General features: G+C 47.4%; 2 protein-coding genes across 6 annotated transcripts in view; both read left to right on the top strand.

The window, feature by feature from the left end:
• Positions 1 to 1,271: 1,271 nt before the first annotated feature.
• LOC125758623 (serine/arginine repetitive matrix protein 1-like) lies at positions 1,272 to 19,864 on the top strand. The gene is made up of 10 exons (XM_049416000.1): positions 1,272 to 1,284; positions 1,594 to 1,653; positions 4,043 to 4,216; positions 5,858 to 6,037; positions 6,750 to 6,836; positions 7,198 to 7,362; positions 12,390 to 13,266; positions 18,705 to 18,967; positions 19,068 to 19,246; positions 19,838 to 19,864. Exons 1-10 carry the CDS (start codon positions 1,272 to 1,274, stop codon positions 19,862 to 19,864), a joined length of 2,025 nt encoding a protein of 674 aa, XP_049271957.1.
• Positions 18,985 to 22,354, top strand: part of LOC119394032 (histone-lysine N-methyltransferase 2A-like) — a 102,937-nt gene continuing 99,567 nt past the window's right edge. For all 5 annotated transcript variants that reach the window (XR_007416066.1, XM_049415598.1, XM_049415597.1 and 2 more), the window contains exons 1-5: positions 18,985 to 19,246; positions 19,932 to 20,042; positions 20,640 to 20,750; positions 20,886 to 21,026; positions 22,014 to 22,109. Coding sequence is in view for 4 of the 5 variants with exons in the window: in XM_049415598.1 (XP_049271555.1) it covers positions 19,932 to 20,042; positions 20,640 to 20,750; positions 20,886 to 21,026; positions 22,014 to 22,109 (459 nt within the window). In the remaining variant the exon portion in view is untranslated. The remainder of the gene's footprint in view (positions 19,247 to 19,931; positions 20,043 to 20,639; positions 20,751 to 20,885; positions 21,027 to 22,013; positions 22,110 to 22,354) is intronic.

Raw genomic sequence — 22,354 nt, forward strand, 5'->3', positions numbered from 1 at the left:
TATGCGCTGGTAACCCGTTTTCAAGTTTATTAAACCAGTTCCTCATGTCGAGAGCATCATTTGAAAATGCCTGTATTGATACATAGGTAATGAAGTGTGTATATTGCTTTGTGCTAAAATGCTTTGCTATGAGCAGCCATAACCCACACACTTGTTCTATGTTGTCAGCGTTGTTGGCAAGTGAAAAAAAGGCACCAGGCCTGCGTGGAACACACAGCACAGTCACAGTGAAAGTTGGAAGAGGGGCCTTTCTAGAGCTCGTCGTAAGCTCTCTTGGGGCAACTACAAGTACACTTGCAAGGTACCCACCACACCATAAATTATAATCATTAGTCATTCAGCGAGTTATGTGCTACACATCTGAAAGGCATTATGTGCACTTCGTTGGTGCTGTGGCTGATCACGATGAATTATGGCTGAGCACTTTGTAATGGCTTGGAAGCTTTCAACCACCCACAATTCACATTGTGTGATGCCTGGATGTTATTTTACTCTTCTACCGCGCTATATATATTAACTCTTCTACCGCGCCCGACATGGCGCCTATATAGGGTCTTTTTGCGAAGGAGTTTCAAGCACCGGCGTGGCTCAATGGTAGAATGCTCGGCTGCCAATCAGAGGGCTCGGGTTCAAATCCCATCTGATCCTGGATATTTTTTTCTCACTTCGTGTGATAGCGGTTATGGACACCGGCGGCGGCGGTGGCGGAGGACAACTAAGACACCAAGATCGGCTGTTGTTTCGATATCATAACAGCTTTCGCTGTAAAATTGAGCCGTTATTATACCCAGGCATTCTGCGTGGCAGTCGGGTGTTCTACCACAGAGCCACGCCAGTGCTTGAAACTGCTGTGGGAAAAACCCTATGCAGGCGTCGTGTAAGGCGAGATGTCTCGTTACCAGATGTAATGTTGCATGGCAGTAGCGTAGAATCGCACCAGGTTTCACAACGTGTAAATTGCATAACGAGTGCGTGGTTTAAATGGCCATCCATTACAGAGTGCTCAGCCAAGATTAATCATCAGCTACTGCATCAAGAAAGTGTGCAGCGGCGTAGGCACACGTATTGCCCCATAAACACATAGTGGGTACTTCGCAAAATGATGAATTAGGGTGTAGTGGGCACTTCGCAACTACACTAGGAGCAGAGACCCTGGGAGAGTTTACAACAGTAGATGTCACGCAAACAAATGTTCCACGCACAGACCGAAATAATTTTTCAGATTGTTTCATTATTTGACAAGAAAGAAGAAATGAAACTGCATCATTGCCATGCCTCCAAGAGGTGAGCTTTACTGCGGAAACACAATCCCTGCTCATTCGTCCTGGCTAGCGTCCTTAAGCGCTGCATCCTCCTAACTACCAGTGGCGAGAGATCATGTCACACTGGCTTGACCAGCTTCACCTCCTTTTCCTTCTTTTTCTTTTTTGCTCCTTGATGCACGCATTGCAGAATACGCGTTGATTGACTGTTGCAAGAAGTGGTTGTTACATGGCACTCTCTCTCCAGACACGTTTCCTTCGAGGGGAAGGGCACACAGCCTTCAGTTTTAAATTTTGATGCTTTTTGTGCTTTACATGTCACCTTTTGCAGACACAGTTTCCATCGACCAATCTAGACACTGTGCTCCCTCGTTCACAATGCCCAAACCTGGTGAGGGATCCTGCTATACAGCTCCACATCGTCAAAATCAATCTGGAGGCCTCTGCTACAGTGTCTCATAAACCTCAAAATCAAACAGCTCACGTGGTGGTGCACTTATATTTAAAGGGTGCCTCTCTGAGTTCGGGCATTGCCAACAAACGAGCGCAGTGCCTAGATTGCTTGTTGGTGTTTGCAAAACATGAGATGGCTGCACAGTGTGAAAGCAATCAAAGCTTTAAACAGGAGACCGTGCACCCTTCCTTTCAAGGTAGCCGCGGTTTGAGTGAAAGTTGCCTTCACTTTCACATTCAAATAAACACATAAATAGAAATGCCCTGCAGGGCATGCATAGCTTTAATGTTGATGACCATGGCACATAACTTCTGTTCATTGTCCAGTGTGGAGTGAACAACAGCGCCACTGGAAATGTGCTGCAAAGCAAAACAATATGCGGAAAAGAAAATGTGTAGGTGGGGCCGAGCGACCACGGAAGAAAGCGGCCATGTTGACTTTTCAAGCAGCTTAGCCTGGCTTGACTGGAAGATTAGCCGCATGAGTGGCACAAGTGGCATGTACTTTAGTTTGCTGTGAACAAAAGAGTAGTCTTAGGGATTCACATTGCAAAGATGGCGTGTATGCTGTAATCGGTTTTAAACTTGTTTTTAGCGCTGAAGAAAGTAGAGCCTTGGAAGTTGACGTTCGTTTCCACCGTCGCATTGGCATGGACTCGTCATTGCTATTTGTTGGAAGAGTTCGCGCGGTTCGCCGTTGGACTCGTCGCGCTGGCTGTATTACGTGTGCTTAGTTTTTCCACGCTTGCTACTGTGGACGCCAAAAGAATCGCAGTACGTTGATTACATTTCTGTGGATGACACCGTTCTCAGCTCCGCAGTTCTCTCCGTCTGCTAGATTGTGGCTTAGTGTGCCAATATGTGCACCTGTAATGAAGTTTAGGTGTTGGTTGAGCAGGGGTCATTTTCTTCGACGGTCGCTTTGTGGGTACTTTCACTTGCACAAGGCGTTCGACTGTCTATGATGACCCACGGTGGTCCGACACTATGCCAACCGTGCTGCATTATCGCTTTTCATTACCCTACCCTTTTCATTTCCACTTCATCCTTCAATGTTCATAGGTAGGGATCCACTACTTTTTACATATCAGTCACTGTCTGCTTTTTTAAACGATGTACATAGTTCTCACTGTCATATGTCAAGGCGATCCGTAGCACGGCCTCTGAACAGAGGTCACTGCTGCGGTGAATACATTAAAGAAAGCACTTGCCTCGCGGCCCTTGGACTCGAGGGCGTTGATGAGGCATTCGTGCTGATGTGATATCTTCATAGTTTTATTCTTACGACCACTTGTCATTCATTTTCACTACAGACATGTCACATCACCCTCATGATTTTGGTATATATAATATATGTTTTACACGCCTTTAGTGCGAGGAATATTAAGGCCCTTGTACAGCTACTTACCCCAATCACTGTTCACATCCTTTGTCTCATGAACTGGCGCTCTTTGACCATCAAATGGCCCCTGCGCCATTAAGCACCACATATCATCATCATCATAATGCATGTGCTCGAAAAACTTTTCCTGCTGTTCGGGCATGAGTAAATGCACCAGGCAACATTGCACGGTTCTTTCAAGAGTAAGCATTGAAAGGAAATTCTGTACCACTAAATATTTTGTCGTTTTTCTTGTTTCTCGGCTCTTGCGTTTCCCGGCCCTTACATTTATTTTTTACGGTCCCTTCAAAAACGTATCAGCTGGTTTCTCCTGTACTTTGTGCCATAAACAGTGTTTGTCAGTACAAGGCTAACATGCTTTGTACCATTTAGCCCTTGAGCCTGCCATGGAATGCTATTACCAGCACGCTTTGCAGTAGTAGTGGCTTAACAAAACCCGCTTATCAGAGACTTATACACACACACCCTAGGGGGATCCTGACACCCCCCCAAAAATTCTTCCACAGCAACGCAATGGCCTCCCCCCCTTGCAGACAGGAACTCATCCACACACCCACTGCCTTCTGGTAAAGTCCCCCCAGAATCGATGTTCTGTATAAACTCGTGCCGCTAATTCAGCCCATTATTGTGTTTTTGCACTGAGGCTTTAAGCTGTAAGAAAGGCTGAGTGTACATTAACATTGTCTTTTTCGTCTTTGGTATGCAGGAAAGAAAATTGCTTGCATTGTGCCGTTCACTCCTGGTTAGTAAATATTGCGCAGTTACATTTGTAAAGGCACCCTGTTTGAAAATTTTCGTAATTAGAGGCTGTCATTCCTGTATTACCTGGTAGATGTCTGGCTTGTCCACTGAAGTAGAAGTCTCCTGTTTCTTTTTTTTTTTTGTGCCTTGATATACATTTGTGACCTTTTTCACTTGGTTGCAGTGGCAGAGAAAGGCTCGTCGGTGACCTCGAGTGAGTCCAAGTGCAGTGTGTGCCAGCAGTACAAGCGTTCGGCCGAGCTGTCCATCCGCTACGGCCAGTACGCATGCCGCTTCTGCTTCCGGTTCTATGCTGCTTTCCTGAGGAAGCCCAAGAAATTTGTCTGCCCCAAGGATGGTAAGGATGGGCACATTCTAACTGCTGCTTAATTGATGCGTCCCAATGTGTTCCACATTTTTCACTTGAAGAGACAGAACATGAGCATTCTGCTGTATCCAAGGGTGGTAAGGATGGCACATCCCAACTCCCATTGAGTCAATGTATGCTAATGCGTTCCTCATTTTTTCACTTGAAGAGACAAAACATCTGCATTTCACCGTCGCTCATTGCCGAGATCATTCTTTTCTTTCTTTCGCCAGCCGTGCAGTGTAAACAACTGTGTAATCAATTACATAGCAGTTTTGTAATGGTACACGTAATGAGGGGCAGGTATAGAAGACACATACACTATGCGGTGCATGTCTCTTTTATTTTTGTTCCTCGTTTTGGAAGCTTTTATCAGGTGATCGTGGATAACGAGCTATCCCAAATGTTCACTGCATAGCGGGATTATGTGTTGGCAAATGTTGGTTGCAGAAGGAACCAGCGATGGTTACGAGAGGCTACCGAGAACGAACTTACACTTGAGATAGCCGAGACCTTGCTTTTGTTTTTGCCTCCAAGCACCACTGTAAACATGCTGCAATATATGTTTGCCTGCATTTTATGCTTTTGTCTTCATTCTTCACCTGCATATCCTTGCGCACGTTCACGTCCTCCATCTTGCAGCTTATAATTGCAGATTTGTTCCCGCTTCTTCACAGCTGCTTTTTGTGGTTTTCAGTTTTCTGTGTTTGCTTGTTTTATGCTCTAAGTTAATGAATAGTAAGCGTTGTAATCCGACTAGGTGCTGTCCTAGATAAATCTGATTGTGGTGGCAGCTGTAGGGACATTTCGAGTGTGCTTGTGCTGTTAGTGTCACCGTTGCGTACTTGCCCCCACTGAGGGCGAATGTGTAGCTCTCATGCGAAGGATGATGTGGTCTCCAGAAATGCAGAGCGGTGCAAAAACGGTACCACTGAGCGGAGACATCGATGTTGCTATGCTGTAATGTTCCACCTTCAGCTGCTGGCATGAATGTTGTGAGCATGTTAATTGTCAGTACAGTAGCGTTCTTGCTGAGCTGCTGTGCACGTGCCCTGGTCTGAGCAGGACATACAGCAGACATGAGGCTAACATTATCTGATACATATTTCACTGGATGCTGGCTACATAATGTTGATGGTGTCCTCATGGCCGCATCCCGTGCACCAGCGAGATCTGCAACTCTTGCAATGCCCTTCGCGGCAGTCTTCATCACGCCAGTATTACGCGGCGCGTGCTAACTGTTGTGCCTGTGGATAGTTGGAACACTATCTGAGGAGTTCAAACTCACTGCTAAACCTTGCTGTTGTGATCAGTGCTTCTCATTTATAGAAACTGCCGAAGTTGCAAATTTTGTAGGAAAGGTCTGCATGGTAATTTCATCATTCATAATATTCCGAGTGTCTCATCTGACTACTAAATTTTATCTTCTCTGCCAGATTGTGCGTATCTACATGTGATTTCACTTCTTTGAAATTGCGACAAGTCACGAGTCACGTGAAGACAAAGGACCAACACGGTCCTTTGTTCTCCGTCTTGTTAGCGAGTGCACCAAAATCGTAAAACGGATTACCAACATGCCCAAGCCTACGCTCTTTGTTACATTCTGTGCCTGCGTGCATTACGACCACCCAGGAAACTGCAACCTCGCACAGCCGTCCAAGTGCAAGGGATGCCTCGTGCATGCGTGCTGGAACTTGTTTGACATCCCGGCTCCCCTGAAACATCGCATGCAGCGACACCTTCGGCCGCCTCGGGGTGACTGCCGTCCACGGCGGCCGCCACGGAAACGGAGATTGTCTGAGGACAAGACACGTGAGTGCTCATTCGTGGTTTCTTCATGGTGTATGTAACCAAAGGCCATTAGCTAAAATACTATCTTGGTTCATGCGATAAGCCCAGGTTTGAATAGCGTACAGAGCGACCTCCCTACAAAACTTCGCACTTGAAATGTAGGTAGATGTGTCATGAAAGGCTAGCAAAATGAAACCTTCCATAATGAACCTGAAAAACAGTAACGCCACCATTACTACTTTCTGGAAGTGACACGCGACTTGGAATGAGCAGCTTCTCATTGTGCCGTCTCAGACGAGGCATCACTCATGGCTAACTGTGGAAAACAGAAAAGTCTGAGAAGTGATGTGCTGGGACTCGCATCATGTCAGGTAATTACCATGTGCGCACATAATCTGCTTAGATGATACGTATTCAAAGGCTAGAGAAACACCAGCCCCGCAGCTCTTCCGCAATTACTTGAGCGGTACACGCCGCTCATTGAAAACCAGTTTAGCCCGAGTGAAATTTCATTTCAACTGCCTTTAATAAGGGTTCTCGTTTGAGGGCCACATCTTGTCAAGGTTGTGGAAAAAAAAAGATTGTGGCCCTTACGTGAATCTATACAGTAAACCTTCGCAAAATCACACTTCTCGAGACAGGATTAGACAGCAGGTGTTCCACATGTTTTCTTTCTCTGCTTTGACTCTTGGTTTTGCAACAGGCCACCTTTAATTGTTGTTCCTTCATACAGGTGCTGAGAACCTCTCAGAAATGCCAAAGCCTGTTCTTTCTAGTCCAGAGGATTCACAGGATACCCTGACTTCCAGCAGTGATTCAAGTAAGCAGCACACTGGTGCCTCCTTCAGTTTGGCTTCCGTGTAGTTTAGGCTCTGTGTCCTCTGCTTAGTTTAGGCTCTCTCTCCAGGCAATGCGAGTGTTTAGCTTTTTAAAATTATTAAAAACTAGCATACCTGGGAATAGTTAGAAACACTTGCGAAATCTGGGGAAATGCTCCACTATCTTTTGGCGTCATCCCTTAGTGTATGCTGTTATAGAGTCGATTCGGTCTCAAAAATCACTATTCTCATCCCCCTACCATCTTGTATTGTTGTTTTCAATGTTGCAAAGAGATCCTCAGCACTCGCTAAAAAAATGACACACACTCAGACAACAACACTTTGCTGCTCTTTTCTCTGCAGTCAAGAGCACCCACGGGCCACGCATCAAGCACGTGTGTCGGCGCGCTGCTGTTGTACTGGGGCAGAAGCGGGCCACCTTCTCCCCGGCGCCTGCCGGCCGCATCAGCCTCAGTGCCCTGTCCGAGGAGGACAAGAGCCGCCTTGCTGTGCACCACTCATCGCAAGGTGAGTGAAGACTGTAGTAGTACTGTTGTAATGCAGACTATTTTGTGCAGCACGATTCAGCATTATAGGCCGCACCTAGTGCATTGTCACCCTCGGAGGTGACCCGAGGTGACCCCCCTACTTCCCCTACGTAACCGTTGCAGCCGGTACAAGTTATGACGACGTCGTAGCCGCCATTTCTGTTTTGACGCGCTTCCCGACAAATCGCTCCTCGCCAGCGGGTCAAACCTGAAGTGATTCGCCACGTCGAAAATTTCTTCCATACCCGCCGCAAGAAAATCGTTGCCATCAGACGACGATGAGCCCGACGACGACAGACCGCGCGGAAATGCGTCACTGTTCTGTGTGCTCACGTGACTGAGCGTTTCACTCGCTAGGTGGTGATAGTTGCACCCGGCGGCTTGTCGCTTTTGGAGCTCTGTCAAACCGAAACTGAGGCTGTGTCGGTAATGAGGAGCTTGTAATTAATTATCTGTCGCGCCCTGCAGCAAACGATGTGCCGTGTTATGACTAACAGGCCCCCAGCAACACATTGCAGCAAAAAAACGCGGGGCGAGAATTTTTGTGTCGGGACTCCTTTAACCAGTTTGGGATAACCGGTATGCTACTCTGTGGAAATGCACGGAGGCATGATGGCGGCAGCTGGCAAACGCCCCAGTACGGCTTAATCGCTGACAATTAACCCTTACGATAAGCATCTTCAGTTAACTGCTCGGTAGTGCACGTGGCCTAGCGCAGTTGCATGCGTACTGCACGCATTTAATAGGCGAGAACCCAAATGTGCCGCGCCGCCATTCCTGCAGCCTCTTTGTGCGAGACCGCTAAGTGCGCCGCATAGACGTGTTGCCTTCACGGATGAAACCAGTTCGCCATTGCCGCGCCCATGTGCGGTTAGGAACTAAGTGTGCATCACGAACCCTTTCATGATAAATGTGTGCGTACGATACAGCAACAGTAAAGTGGTGGCGTCAGCTTAGTCGGCGATGTGCTGCACACAACTAGAAACGATCGGCTTGACACGGCAGCAAATGCTGCGTATCGGCGGAGATTCGGCGATGTGTGTGCCCATTGGGGAAAGCCGGACGAGTCGTCCACTCTTCCACCACAGTCTGTGTTCTGCATCATCGTTTCCAAACGCTTCATGCGAGAGAGCCGTAATCTATTCCGCGTTTTGCTGTTATCAGCGGCGCTCATCACGAGAGGCAGAAGTGGCAGTTGGCACGTACGTAGTTAAGGGGGGACGCGGCTTTCGTATCGCGCAAAATCGCAAAAAAATCGATTTTTTGAAAATCACATTTTCGGTTTCTGTAGCCCTTTTTCTATCTGATTCCAAAATATCTTCACTGAAAACCACCTAGAAGTGCTTTAAAAAATTAGTTGCGCGGGCTGAGGTGTCGAAAATTATTGTGGAGATCGAAAAAAAACAGTGCTTTTCAAAAATTTCTTGCTCCGCAACGGTACAACCGGGCGCCGCCATTTTGAGCTCGCCGTAAAGGGCATTTCTTCCTTTTCAAATTCCCCGCCTCAGCTGGCGCCTCCCTTTAAAAACAAGCGCACAAAAAGCAAATCTCTGAAGGTCGTTTCGAGGCCTCCGATTGGCCGCGTCCGCCATGTTGCTCCAGGACGCCTCGCCATTGGTCCGATGCTCGCTTCGAGAGGACAGTCGTCTGCTGCTTACGCGTCGCGATGTTACCTGATGTTACGACTGTCGAAAATCACGCTACTTGGTGACGCGTCCGCTCTCGTTCTGTGTACACGGGTCGACGATAATTTAGAATATGATTACCCTGTAGTTTGACAGCTGCAAGCGGAAGCGCCGTCATCAGTGTACGATAGACGGTAGCGTGCCGCGCTCGTCGCGAACATCGCAGATGCGCGTCTCGGGTAGTTCAGCTTGTCAGCACTTCGTCCTCCGTGACGAAGAACTTCGCGGGACTACTCTTTGTACTCGCGATCGAACATGACGTGCTTTGAAACATCGGGCACCGCGGCCACGCACACCGCGACCGAGCTTGCTGCTCGGAGTCGTGGCTAGGCCTAACTCCGCTTACGGCGCTGGTTTACGAGACGAATCCGAACTTTGCGGGCACGGACATCGCGCTAGCGGACAAACCGCACTGTGCTTCGTCGCAAGCAACAAATCGCATCGTCCGCTGGCTACTCGAAAGTGCGGATGGGCACTTTACGCATCGGCAGCGGACTCCCGGTCAAGCTCGTCGCGCATTGACCGCCTCCGAGCAGCGGCTAGCAATTTCGCGCGTCGGCGCCGCAAAATGAGAGACCAAGTACGTTACGCGCGCCGATTTTTCGTCGCCGCGGCTGAGCACTGCGTATTGTCGCCGAATGCCGCCAGCCAGCATATAGTGCGCGACTTCCCGGACCCCGCGGCCGAGTACATCGGCATGAAAGAAAGCGCTGGTGATGCAATTTAGGCACGCTTGGATTCGTGCTTGGTATCGCCGCTAGCTCTGATGAATCTTCTAAAATAACGAAAGCCTCGCAAATTACCGTTTCCGCGACCGAGTGGATGACGAAACGCATCACAGGCGAGGTTTGCAAATGAGCGTGGCGTGTGTGAAGCAGGGAGTTGAATTTATATCTGACCAACTCGCGTTATTGAATAAACTGCTCATATATTTCATCCCAGAAATGTTTGCAATAAGTGTGACAATTTTCATGAAAACCTACGAAGGAATAAGAAAGTTGGTACTGAATGCCACGGCCCCCTCCTTAATTTTATTCAGAAGCTCACTGGAAAGAATGACCGCCGACACACATCCAATGTTTGATGGAGACAGTGATACTTCCCTGACTCTTTCTGAAGAAAGAACATAGGGATTTATTCCATTGGCTAAAGAAGACTGTATAAATCATGTCAAAAAGAGGATGGGTACAGCTCTGCCAACACCTGTATCAAGAAGCAAAAAAGATCAACCACTTGGAGGATGGGCCGGCCTGACTCAAGACCTGATTAATTTAAAAGACTGACTGGTTATGGTATGGCTATCCGTGACAACGTTGACATTGATGACATGCAAAAGGCCATAATGGCAACGTTCCATCATGTCACCTCGAGAGATGAGGAGCCACGCCATGAATTCTGCCCACTTGGGTCCCTGACCTGGTGCAGGTACCGTGCTGCAGAAGCTGAAGGCAAGGCTCCACCACCGCACACGTATAAATTGGCAGCACTGCATTGCTGCCAGTCTACTAAAACCTGACCACCCTCAGTTGCACGGCTGTTGCCAAAAAAAAAAGTCAAAATGCGGCCGAGAGTCTTCATTCGGTAGTTTGGTCAATTCTACCAGAAGAGCTAAACGCTTCACTGATTGCCGCCGAAACAGCTGTCAATGAGGCAGTCTGCAAGTATAATACTGGCACTCTCCATGCTTATAGAGAGTTTTGTGCATCACTTGGCCCGAAGCCTGGAAAGCACTCCATTCAATGAGCTGCAGAGAAGGATGCCACACGGGAAAAAAAGGCATCAAAAGTGCACCAAAGCAAGCACCAAATGCTCAAGAGACCTCACATCACTAAGAACACCAAAAACTATGATCCTGGTGCATTCCAGATCACTGGACGCAAGGTGAAACTTCGAGAGCCGTTTTCTCAAAAGTGCCTTTTTGCCTGCCTGCCAAGTTTGCGCAGCCATTTTCTTCCTAACCGTTTGGCCTATTTTGACTCCGTTTCTTTTCTCATGTTTCTTAGACTACAATGCATGTCGTGACATTCTTTCTTTCTCACTTTGATGCTTTGTAATTTTACAAAGTGACTACTCGTTCATCCCAAGAGTGTGCCCGATTTGAAGGTGTCAAAAAGAATCGCAATGCAAGAATATTGTGTTGCAAAAAAAATAAAGCAAGAATGTCATGACACTCAGCGTGCATTTAGCTATGCAACAAATATTCACCTAGCCTTCTAGTCCTTTTTTTAAACTCTCCAGGCATTGCGCAAAGTGCAAGAAAATGCAAGAAGTAAAAATTTAATTGAATAAAAAGTTCTGAAGATATCACTCTGAAACTTTTTTAGAAGCAGCAGGGAGACATGCTGAATATTTGTACCAATTTTCATCAACATCTGTTAAGTTATAAGAAAGTTGGTTTTCCAAAGCCACGTCCCCCCTTAAGCGGGGTTCGCGGCAGGTACCGAATGTATTTGCGAGAGCCTGGGCGCGCACCAAAATGCCTGATAATTGTACTGGCAGGCATTAAAGCTATTTCAGACATGGCTGTGGCAATTTGACCGCTTGAGTGGAATAAAAAAGCATGAATTTGATTTTTCGGACGATTTCGCGGTCCCTAGGGAGTCCGAAAAATTGGATGTTGACTGTAACAGCTAGTGACAGTGGTTATACGATTTTCTGGTGTTAGTTTGTTGTGTGCGGAATGCTGTCAAGTAGGTCACAATTTACTGAAGTATAGTACTCACCGGTTAAAATGCGACGTCGTTTTTTTCCAGTATAATGACTGCTATGAGCAATTGTTTGTGATAACCGCGTCATGTCACTGCAAATCTGGCTGCTAAAGGTAATGTTGGCTCTGATATTAGTGTTTGAGGAAAAATTACGTGGATATGACACGAATTGGAGACGCTAGAAACGAAAGTACAAGCATTGCATAGCCCTAAGTTTTCGCGTTTCCAACCGTAAGTACTTTACATTGGTGTCATGCGGAAAAGCTTACGAAGAATGGGAAGGGGCCACAAGCTGCCGCGGGACACGGCACATTTTGTTCCTTTTACACAGGCGGGCATGCACCATGTGATTACAAGCACCAGTATGATTGCTGAGATCTACAAACATTACTGGCAAGCATTAAGAGCTGTGTATGATATTGCTGCAGCCCTGAAAAACAATAAATAAAAGCACGCCAGTTTTCTTTTGTCATGGCATATTATCACAATGCATGCAGCAGGAAACGTAACCTTTCTTGTTAAGAAGAACCGAAAGTCACTTGTTTCTTCTCAGCAGTGTTATTATCAACAACGCAGCAGGCTAAGAGAGCAAAACTTTGGTTACTGCTTTGCAGAAGAAGATTCCTCTCCCGAGGTGCCCGAGCGGAACCGCCGGAAGGACGACAGCAAAAAGAGGGACGACAGCGGAGGCAGGAAACGGGACGAGGGGGGCCGGAGGAGGGATCACGAGAGGAGAGGCGGCGGCAGCGCACCCGGAAGGGACGATGAGCAACACCACCCACCGCCGCATGAGAGGTCGCGTCGCGGCAAGGACCACAACTACAGGACGGACCACCAACACCACCGCGACCAGCATCAGCGGCAGCGGCAGCAGAGTCAAGACGAGGAGCATCAGCAGCACCAGCCTGACCGGCAGCAGCAGCAGCATGGGCAGGAGCAGAAAGATGGCAGTACCGCCAGCGAGCGGGAGTTGCCGCGGCAGGAGGAGCAAAGTCAACAGGAGAGGAGAGAGGGCACCGCAATGAGCGGTGATGAGAGCAAGGTCGGCCAGGAGGAGAAGCAAGGAGCGGAGGAGGCGGAAGAAGTACCGAGGGCACCGGAGGCGAAGAAGAGGAAATCGGAGACCGACGAAACGGGTGCAGGGGGCCCGGTGGTGGAACAGCTCGATCAGCTGGTGAAGCAAGTGAAGCAGGAGGATGTCAGTGACGAATTGGGCCCGCCGGCAACGCAGCCTTCTAGAACGCAGTCGCCCGACATCGCCGAGGAAAAGGAGCAACCTTCGGAGGCACCGATGGAAGATCTCGCCTCAGATAAAAGCGGAGAAGGAGAGGCGCCGGTGGAGACATCGAGGTCCGGTAGGGCGCTGCGACGCAAGACGGATCAGCACCGGGGATCTTTGGCCAACCTTGGTTACGTGAGGGTTCGCAAGGGCCGCTGCAACCAATGTCCAGGATGCTTGGCTGAAGACTGCGGCAAGTGTGTCTGTTGCCGGTCAGTGTCTGCAGCTTTTCTTATAAATCTTTGTTCTTTTTCTAATCCCTTCTGTGCTTTAGGAGAGCTGGATTTCTTTATGTGTCTTCATTAAGGACAGCCGTGGCATGGACAAGCTGGTTTTGTTACAGTACTTTGTTGTGCTTCTACAGTCGATCCCGGATATATCGAACTCGAAGGGGATCGCGAAATAGTTCGATATATCGATAATTCGACATACGAAATATGCTTATTTAAGGCTTTAATTAAAGCACTGCAGGCCTCGACACAGTTTTCTGAAATCGTAAAAAGCGCGAACATGACGATTCGCTCACATATGCTAAAGAACAAGGCGAGAACTTCTTTTGCAAGTTAGCGCACTTTATTTCGCATGAATAAAGTCCGTCAACTTGTCTTGCTTCTTGCGCGCCATGAATTCGTCACGTCATCGTCAATATTATATAAGCTTTCCAAATGAGTAAATTCAGCACCTTCCGCCACAACAGCGGTGATTGACGCTGAACCAGGCTGAACGCTGATGCGAGCTATGTAGCGCCGTAAAGGGTTTAGCGGTGGCAGCGGCGGCTGGCATCTTCAAACCGCACGGGTCCATTTCCGCAGCACCGGCAACGTCAGCTATGATCTCGGCATCTATGCAGTCAGAAACAGCTACGTCGTTATCTGCACCGATGAAGTCACTCGCTGTGCTCCCGTCCGATACGGCGCCCGGAAACGCTAAGTCGCGAAATTCATTGACGCACCGTATGCCGTAGTCGGCGGTCATGACGCGCCCGAAGTCGTCACCTGGCACCAAGGCCCGTAAGGAAAGTGCACGACGGTGCTTTACTTGACGTCGTTTCAAGCACCGGTCATCATTTTTATCGCTACGAGCGGGACAATGTTTAGTTCGACTCTCGAATGACGATTTATCAAGAACAAAGCGCGAAGTACACACAGTACACATTCTGCAAAAGACTAACAGCGCTGCACGAAGGAACATTTCTCCACCGTTGCCATGTTGATGATACCGATGGCACTTGTGGCTTTGCAGAAGGCAGCCGCTACTTTGGCGAGAAATGCGAAAAAAAGCGTAGCCTCTGAGATCAGCATTTTAAAACCGAAAACACTAAAATACGTCACGAGGTTGCGGATCTCGAAGGCCATGCTTTGCGGGCCCGCATGCCATCGTGCGCGAAGAGACAAGGAAGGGAATGCAAACATTACAACAAGACTGCGACTTCGAATTCTCATTTTGGTGCCCTCGGCAATCAGCCTCTTTGAAAAACACTAGCCCATGCGTTAAAACCTGCGTACCGCGCGTCAAATATACCGGTGAACTGACAAGCGCTGCGCAACGAACTAGAGCAACGCAATTTCGTCACCTGCGCGCGACGAGGAATTGGAACTTATAAGAACGCGGCCGAAAAATGATCAATAGTTGTTAGGAAAAATGCACTTTCTGGGCTTCGGCGCGGGGCAGCGTTCGATATAGCGGATGTTTCGCTGTGCGGGAGTTCGATATACGTGCACACCAACCCCATACTTTTGCATGGGAAATTGAAGGGGATTTCTCAACTGTTCGATATAGCCAATAATTCGATATATCCGAGTTCGATATAACCGAGATCGACTTATTAGATAGCGCTATTTTGCGAACCTATTTTGGCAGAGGAAGGAAAACACTTGGGTAACTCGAGTTTCTGTAAATAATTTGGCCATTTTTTTGGCCAGAGTTCACGATAGCATGGTGCTAAAGGGGTTAGGCCCTTCTGTTATATAGCGGTGAGTGTGGCTTATAATTACGTTCCTCCCTTTTCTTATCTCTTTTCTCTCACTTTGCACTGTACGAAAGCTGCAAGACAAATTGATCAAGTTGTTCACACCCTACTTCTAGACATTCTGTACGTTCCGCGATGTGTTTCACATGCTTATTTGGTGCACATTATTATGAGCGGGACCTAGTGCCTTGACGCGTGTTGTCTCACAATAAGATGTGAGATGACTTCCATATCCAGCAGCTAGGTTACCTCCAAATTTGCTTGAATTTGCCCATAAAGTAAGGCCTCATTAGTTTGACCATAATTAATGATAATTATTAGGGGTGTGCGAATATCCGACTTCTGAATTCGAATCAAATAATACTTAATCGAATAATTCGACAAGACGAATATCTAAAACGTGACAAAGGCCAATGGTGCAATTTCGTCAGTTTGGCGTGGCTAAAACTAACGGTAATGTCATTACACTAGGCCTTTTGTTAAAACTTTCACTGACATCCTGGTTCGAAAACGAGCACATGTTTACTTTTCAGGAGATTATTTCATTTCTGCACCTAAAAAAACCCATGAGAAAACAGTCAATCCCTTCACAACTTCTCTTCCGAAATGAAGGCGTGGACTCTTTGCGTAGTTCGGTCGTGTACGCCGCATGCGCTGTAAAACCTGCAGATTTTGGCCCTGGAACCCTTGGTGATTGGCTTCACTTGTGCAAAGTTGTTCACGATGTGCAGTTGCCATCGCTGCACAGCAAGACTTGTTCAGAAACTTCGATTGTTGCGGCGCGCCGGCAAATATTTTGGGCCAGGAGCACTCATGACGATGAAGCACAACATTACCGTTGTCAGATGAGCCGTAAACACCATATCATCATGGCGAGAGAGCCTGAAACCACGTCATGTGGAACAGCTTGTGTCTTTGCATGACACTTTGTAGTCTTTCGGTGGCATCGCGTTATGCGCTTGAGGGCATGAACAGATTTCATTTCTTTCTTCTTTCAAATTTCAATAACATCTTTTGTATTCGATATTTGATATTTTACACCATTATTCCGCACTATTCGATTCGAGATAAAATTTCACTATTTGCACACCCCTAATAATTATTTCACCACTGGGCTGGCTGGCAGCAGGTCGTCCATTCATCCGAATGGCCGGTGAGTTTGATGCCTCTATGTGGGTCGCAGTGGAATTCCTCTTCATTTCTGACATGTCTATGACTGTTCATGTATTGCACAGTCAAAACATAGATACTAAGCGCTGCATCTGCTACAGACAAATCCATGGTCACTAGCAGTGTGATGACAGATAGGTCCTTATATTTCTGAAAGCACTCGTGCAGTGTATGTGCACGAGTTCAAAACAGAACTATTGTTTGTCGCAACCACTGCAGACGAAACATAGCTCACCAACAATGCAATCACAGATGGAGACAATGCATTTTTGGGGGTGGGCAGGCATAGTGCTACGAGCGAAGATAAAAGTGCTGCTTACCACGACCACGGCCGACGGAACACTAGACGGTATTGACGGGATTCAAAACAGCATCCACGCATTTCCGAAAAGTGTGTGCGCTGCGTAAGCGCACAGTCAAATAGAACTGTTTATCGCAACTGCTGTTAATGTGCCTTAGGTCGCCAATAATGCACTTAAGTATGGTGACCACACAGTTGTGTTGGCATGCGCCCGAAACGGTGGTATTTAAATTAATTAATAAAGGCACGAAGCATTCACTCTTTCCTGACATTACCGTATGGTGTGCTAATGATTGTGGCAGTGCAGACTGCGTCACTTCGTTTTGGTAGAATGCTAGCACCATTTTCGCTCTTTGCGTTGTACATTTGCGATGCTTCGCACATGGCATTCTCCATTGACCATTCAAATAATGGATGTGCTTGCTGGAACCAAAGTACAAGAAATCGATATTTCCAAATTAACGATGTTTTAATCACTGTTTATTTCTTTTCTAACGATCAGCTAATGTATGTACCTTGCCCCCGATCAACCATCTAGGATCACTTACGGTTTTTTTCGTACTCGGTGATAGAATAACCACGACTCTGATGCCATCAGTTGAATAAATATCGCAGTGTGAGGTGAGGCATAGGGAACGATGAAAAGGGATATGCATGATGTGTTCAAAGGGACATGTCAGGTATAATTTATGTTGAAGAATGGATATGTTCTTTTTAAATGCATTCTTAGCAGCTAAAATCGTCAACACTTGGCACAAATGTGCCAAAACCTGGGTGTGTGCCGTTTGGAAGTGCCCGCTTGATAGGGCACATTGAAGTGTTGATCTGTGTCATCCATAAAAGTGTGTTCTTGTGATTGCCATGCAAAAATATGCCTTATATTTTGACCATTTGCAGAGACAAGAAGAAATTTGGAGGAAAGAACCTTCTGAAACAGGCGTGCTTGTGAGTACTTTCTGTTTCTTTTTCTGCCTCTCTGTTGAGTTCACAGATGTCTGGGGGCATAGAGTTTCTTACAATATTTATAAGAGGAAACTGTGGCACTGCGATCGTTCAGCCACCATGGGAACGATGGGTAGTACTTGGATTAGCCTAGTCTTTGTGCTTGCAGCTTCAAATGCACTTCTGGCTTTGTTTATTGTTGTGTTTTGGCTTTTGTTTCGGATAAAAGAATGGCTTGTTATGAACCTCGTGAGCTGATTTGAATTGGTCAGCCTAAAAGGGTCAAGGTGGTGATGTGGGACTGTAGAACTTCTGCTGAAGTTCGTCTTGTGTCAAACTGGCTGCAGGCCACATGAAACCACACGGAGCCGAAAGAACGAAGCTTAGGCAAATTCATGTACTACCCAGCTGGCTGAAGCACCATGCATTGCAGCTCCCATAGACACTAGCGACAGGTTTCCCCCTAGTGTACTATTATGAAACTATCGTCTGGGGCATGGAGCAGAAATTATTCAGGAGGTGAAACAGTGCTCGCTCAGGCATCCCAATAATGTCACGGCGCCGGGCACACGCCCATGTGCCCTCTGTTGTATGAGTCAGCTTGCAGAGACGACAGAGTGTGTGTGGTCTCTCCTTAAAGGCTCGCCAGTTCAAGGCTATTCAGGGCTGATTCATTGGCAGACAGTGTTTGCTCTGGGATCACTGCTAAAAGCTCTTTTCAAGGGCAGCAGGGCATATAGTTAAGGCAACATCCAGGAGCAGTTGCCACTGAAATGTACTACGTGACTTTTGTTTAGTAACATTACAGAATGATATCTAGGAAAACTTGCAATGTATATGATGCAATATCGCAGTTTTTTCCTGTTGTGTTCATAGAACAGCATGTAAACGATTGGAACGCTCCAGGCAAGTTGTCAGTCATGCTGCAACAGAACGTGCATTTCCACATTACCTGATTGCACCACCCTTGTGCACTCTGTCGTGCCTTCTAGATTCCTCTCTTCAGATCTGGTTGTGGGGTGTCGGTGTAAGTGTGGTAGGAACGGATGAACCAATGGGACAGCAGCCAGAAGCGTTACATTCACCGGCTGTCTCAATGGCAGTCGTGAACTTTAAATCGCTGAATATGTTTCTCTTAAAATGTGTGGAATTATAACAAGGGCGACTGACTGGCAAATACTAAGGGGAAATGATGCAGTCATGTTCCAGCATGCCCTTGTCCCCAGAATTTAATTTTTAATTTCAAATGCGCGGTTCCGCTTCTCCAGGCATAGGCGCTGCTCGAACTTGTCTCTGAAGCCGTGGAACCGTCCTGCACTGACCGAAGCGAGTGAAGCAGAGCTGGCTTCGGAGCAAAGTCAAAGGAGCCCCCCGGAGTCGTGCAAGATCGAGGAGGAAGCCGGCGACAAGCCGGAAGCCGAGTCGAGAACGAGGAGGAAGCCAAAGAGGATGCTGCCACCAAAGCCAGTGCAGAGGTACAGGCCCAAGCTGGACAAGTACAAGCGGTTGCTGAGACAGAAGGAGAAAGCCGGCAAAAAAGCGAAGACTCCGAGAAGCCAGCTAGCCAAGAACAAATCCGCACAAAAGCCCCTGGCAGCCAAGTGCAAGACCTGAAGCGCCCTGCGGAGTAGATGCCGAAGAGTCGAGAGGGGCCAAAGAGAATGGTTCCTCGGCTGGTGGTGTTACCGCTGACCAGGAGACTGCAAGCCAGGGCAGCTGGGAGAACAGCAATGGCAGCACCAGTACCGCTGCCAGCAGTACTGGTGGCAGCAACAGCGCAGCTGCCAAGGAGGCCAGGCTGCAGGCAAAGGTACGTTGCAAACTTGACTTTCTTTTATGTTGGCGGCTTATCTACTTTGTGTCACTAGCTACCCTCCAAACTCATTATAATGAAATGGGAAAACGAAATAATGGTTGTTACAATGTAAATGAAATTCTCCCATTGAGCACCGTATATTTGAAACTCCATTTTAACGAAGTAAACCCTGTTCCCTGAATTGATATAATAAACTAAACAACCAATTTTTTTTTTTTTTTGAAATCAAGATGTTTGTGCTTTCGTGCCCATTATATTGCTTTTCATAGAGTTTAACAGTAATTCAAGGCAGCACTTGACACTCCTGTGTCCCCGTGCCGAATATGCAGCCGAGAAACGGTGATCTTTTATCACCACTGTCCTCAACATCAAGGTATTCCTTCTTCCATGGCTCGCAAACAGCAGCACACTGCCTTCTTCCGTGCTCGCCAGTATTATTCCACTTTCTCTCTCAGCAGTGAGAGCGGGATATGCTTGGGATAGAACATGCAAATGAACATGTATGGTTTTTATTCACTTATAAATCACTCTGTTTTGTAATGCGCACTGCCAAACTTTTATGAAAAATAAGTTATGCTCCACAAGGTGAAGTACTACATCTGGGAGACGTGATAGAGTTTGTACAACTTTTTTGCGTCAGCACTCGTAGCACAATCACACTCTCCCGTCTCTCCTCTAGATGTACGCCCCTCTGGTGCCCAAGGTCGTCGACCACCCACTGTCTTCTCGACAGCTGAGCAAGAAATCTGTGGGCCACGGAAACCAGCCCCTGGTTCAGGCCTTATTGTGGGTAAGTGCTTCCTGCTATGCTGGGTCATTAGTGCTGCTGTGCTGTCTGTAAAAACAAGTAGGAGATCGTGAATGCACAGAAGTTATCGCATTTCACAAACCACCTGCAGCTTAGCGGGCCCTTCACCTGCCGCAATAGTTGGGGGCTGTGGGGCACAAATGCCCTCAGTGACTTGTAACGCTGCCATGTACTAATATAGTTGACATAAGAAAGTTTACAGACAGTGGGATCTTGGAAAACACTGACTTCTCTTACAGTTCAATGTGTACAGGCCTGCCCTCCACTGCCAGCGAGGACTAGTTAGCTTTTACTATTTTTGCAGTGGTTCATAACGAGTCATGTGGTTGTGAACAGCACGTGACATCGGATTCATATGGCTGTGGCATTTCGTTGCCGCGCTCAATGTTTGCGGCGCCAAATGTCAGTGGGTCAAGATTACACATTCTTCTCTAAAGGGATGGCAAGGGCAAGCATTCAGTCGGTTGAAATGGTTAGACTACCCTCATAAAAAGCCCGCAACATTCTGTTGATCAATTGATCTGTCTTATTGACTTGTTCTGTACCATGCTCACGTCACCCATGTGGTCTTGTTTTCAGGACGAGTATGAGCGGTCGAAGCTGATTTCGTCAGGTTTCCCGCTGGTGTCAGCAAAGCAGTTCGCAGTGCAGGCAGTCTGCTTTCTCTGTGGAAGTGCTGGGGAAGAAGAGGTGTGTATTTAGCTTTTTTACCTGTTTTCATTGTTTCGCCTCTGTTGGGTGGCGGTGCTCGGAAAAACGGCTGCAGTGCCAGTCGTTGATGCGACGACATTTGACGAACGTGGTGACCTTTGATTCTTCCTGCAGCTGTTGTTTTGCACTGTATGCTGTGAGCCATACCACTGGTTCTGCCTTGAGACCGAAGAAGTGCCACAGCCAGGCATGGACCGAGAGTGCTGGTGTTGCCCTAGGTGTCAAGCCTGCATCGTCTGTGGACACCGGAGTAGTGTGAGTGTTTCACTCCTTCCGTTGCCTTCAGCACAGTAGGTTACGAGTTCAAATTCCTGGCTAGATTTGCTACAGTGAGTGGTAAAGTCACCTGGTAGCTACTGCGCCCTGGCTCGGATTGTGTCAACGCGGACCTTACTCTTGATTTGAGGTTAATGTGTGAACGCTCGTCAGAGCAGTCAGAGGCTAGAACGGTTAACACGGTAGCGCATAGTTTGTTGCAAACGAACAAGGCACACAGGTGCTCAGAAACTCCGGGCATGTTGCCATGCATGCCGCTATGACCGGTGTTGCACCAGCAACGCATTCAGGAATCACGTGGCTAGGACTTCGCCAAATTTCATTTGCACCCAGACATTGAAGTTGAGAGTTCCTTGGAGCACTCTGAGGTGGAGTGAAGTGCTCTGAATGAACCAGCTGAATATGTTCAGAGCGCTTGATTTCAACCAGCCGAATGTGACGTGGATTACCAGAATGCTTGGGTGTGCTCGAAGTCGATTACTCGAATGTACTATGAAGAACCCTCCCCTTATAAAAATAGATTTAGACAGTCTATAGACTGTCTAAACCCATCTTTAGACAGTCTATAGACTGTCTAAATCTATTTTTGGAAGGGTCATGCAGTCAGGATGGATCTATAGACTAATGGCAACATCAATTCCAAACACCTCTGTTTTCATGAAAGCTTGAAGCTTATCAGTTGGTTAGTGAGGCTGTCCACCAAACCAGTCGGTTACCCTTGCTCGTTGCTGCACCCATGATTGTGTGCATTGCATGCCAGCGGTGTATTGATGTCCAGAGAGATTGCTCTGCTGCCACGGTTCAACGCAGCACGACAGTAGGCAAACAAAAGTTGATATCCTGACATCTCACTCAACGTTGCTTAAAACTTGCATCAGTTTTCATTTTCGATGTCCTCAAGCTGGCAACTTTTACGTTATGAATGTTGTGTATCATGTTTAATGTGCACACTTTCTTAATTTGCAGCAACTTTTGAGGTGCAACAAGTGCCAGCAAATGTACCACACGGACTGCTTGGGCCCAGGCTATCCTTCAAAGCCATCCAGGAAAAAGAAAATCTGGGTGAGAAAATTGCCACTGATGCCATTCTTTGTGATGCAGAAAAGATGAAAGGCCAAATATTTTTGAGAAGGCATTTCATACAGTGAAACCTCGTTAATACGTACCTGCCGGGAACGCGGCATAACTACGCACTAAACGGTAGTACGCATTAAACACCAAGTACAAATTTGCATCTCCTAGCGTACGCCATCGCCGCCAGCAAGTAAATAGAGTACCACAGCAAATATTGCCTAAAGTACCCACCG

Source organism: Rhipicephalus sanguineus, chromosome 5 (genome assembly GCF_013339695.2).
Source record: "Rhipicephalus sanguineus isolate Rsan-2018 chromosome 5, BIME_Rsan_1.4, whole genome shotgun sequence".
Classification (NCBI taxonomy): domain Eukaryota; kingdom Metazoa; phylum Arthropoda; class Arachnida; order Ixodida; family Ixodidae; genus Rhipicephalus; species Rhipicephalus sanguineus.

Excerpts from the sequence above, each read along its gene's own strand:
- LOC125758623 (XM_049416000.1), top strand. Across the intron at positions 13,267-18,704 it reads GGCAAGTGTGTCTGTTGCCG|GCATAGGCGCTGCTCGAACT; the intron begins GTCAGTGTCTGC and ends CCGCTTCTCCAG. Across the intron at positions 19,247-19,837 it reads AGGCCAGGCTGCAGGCAAAG|GTGAAGTACTACATCTGGGA; the intron begins GTACGTTGCAAA and ends ATGCTCCACAAG.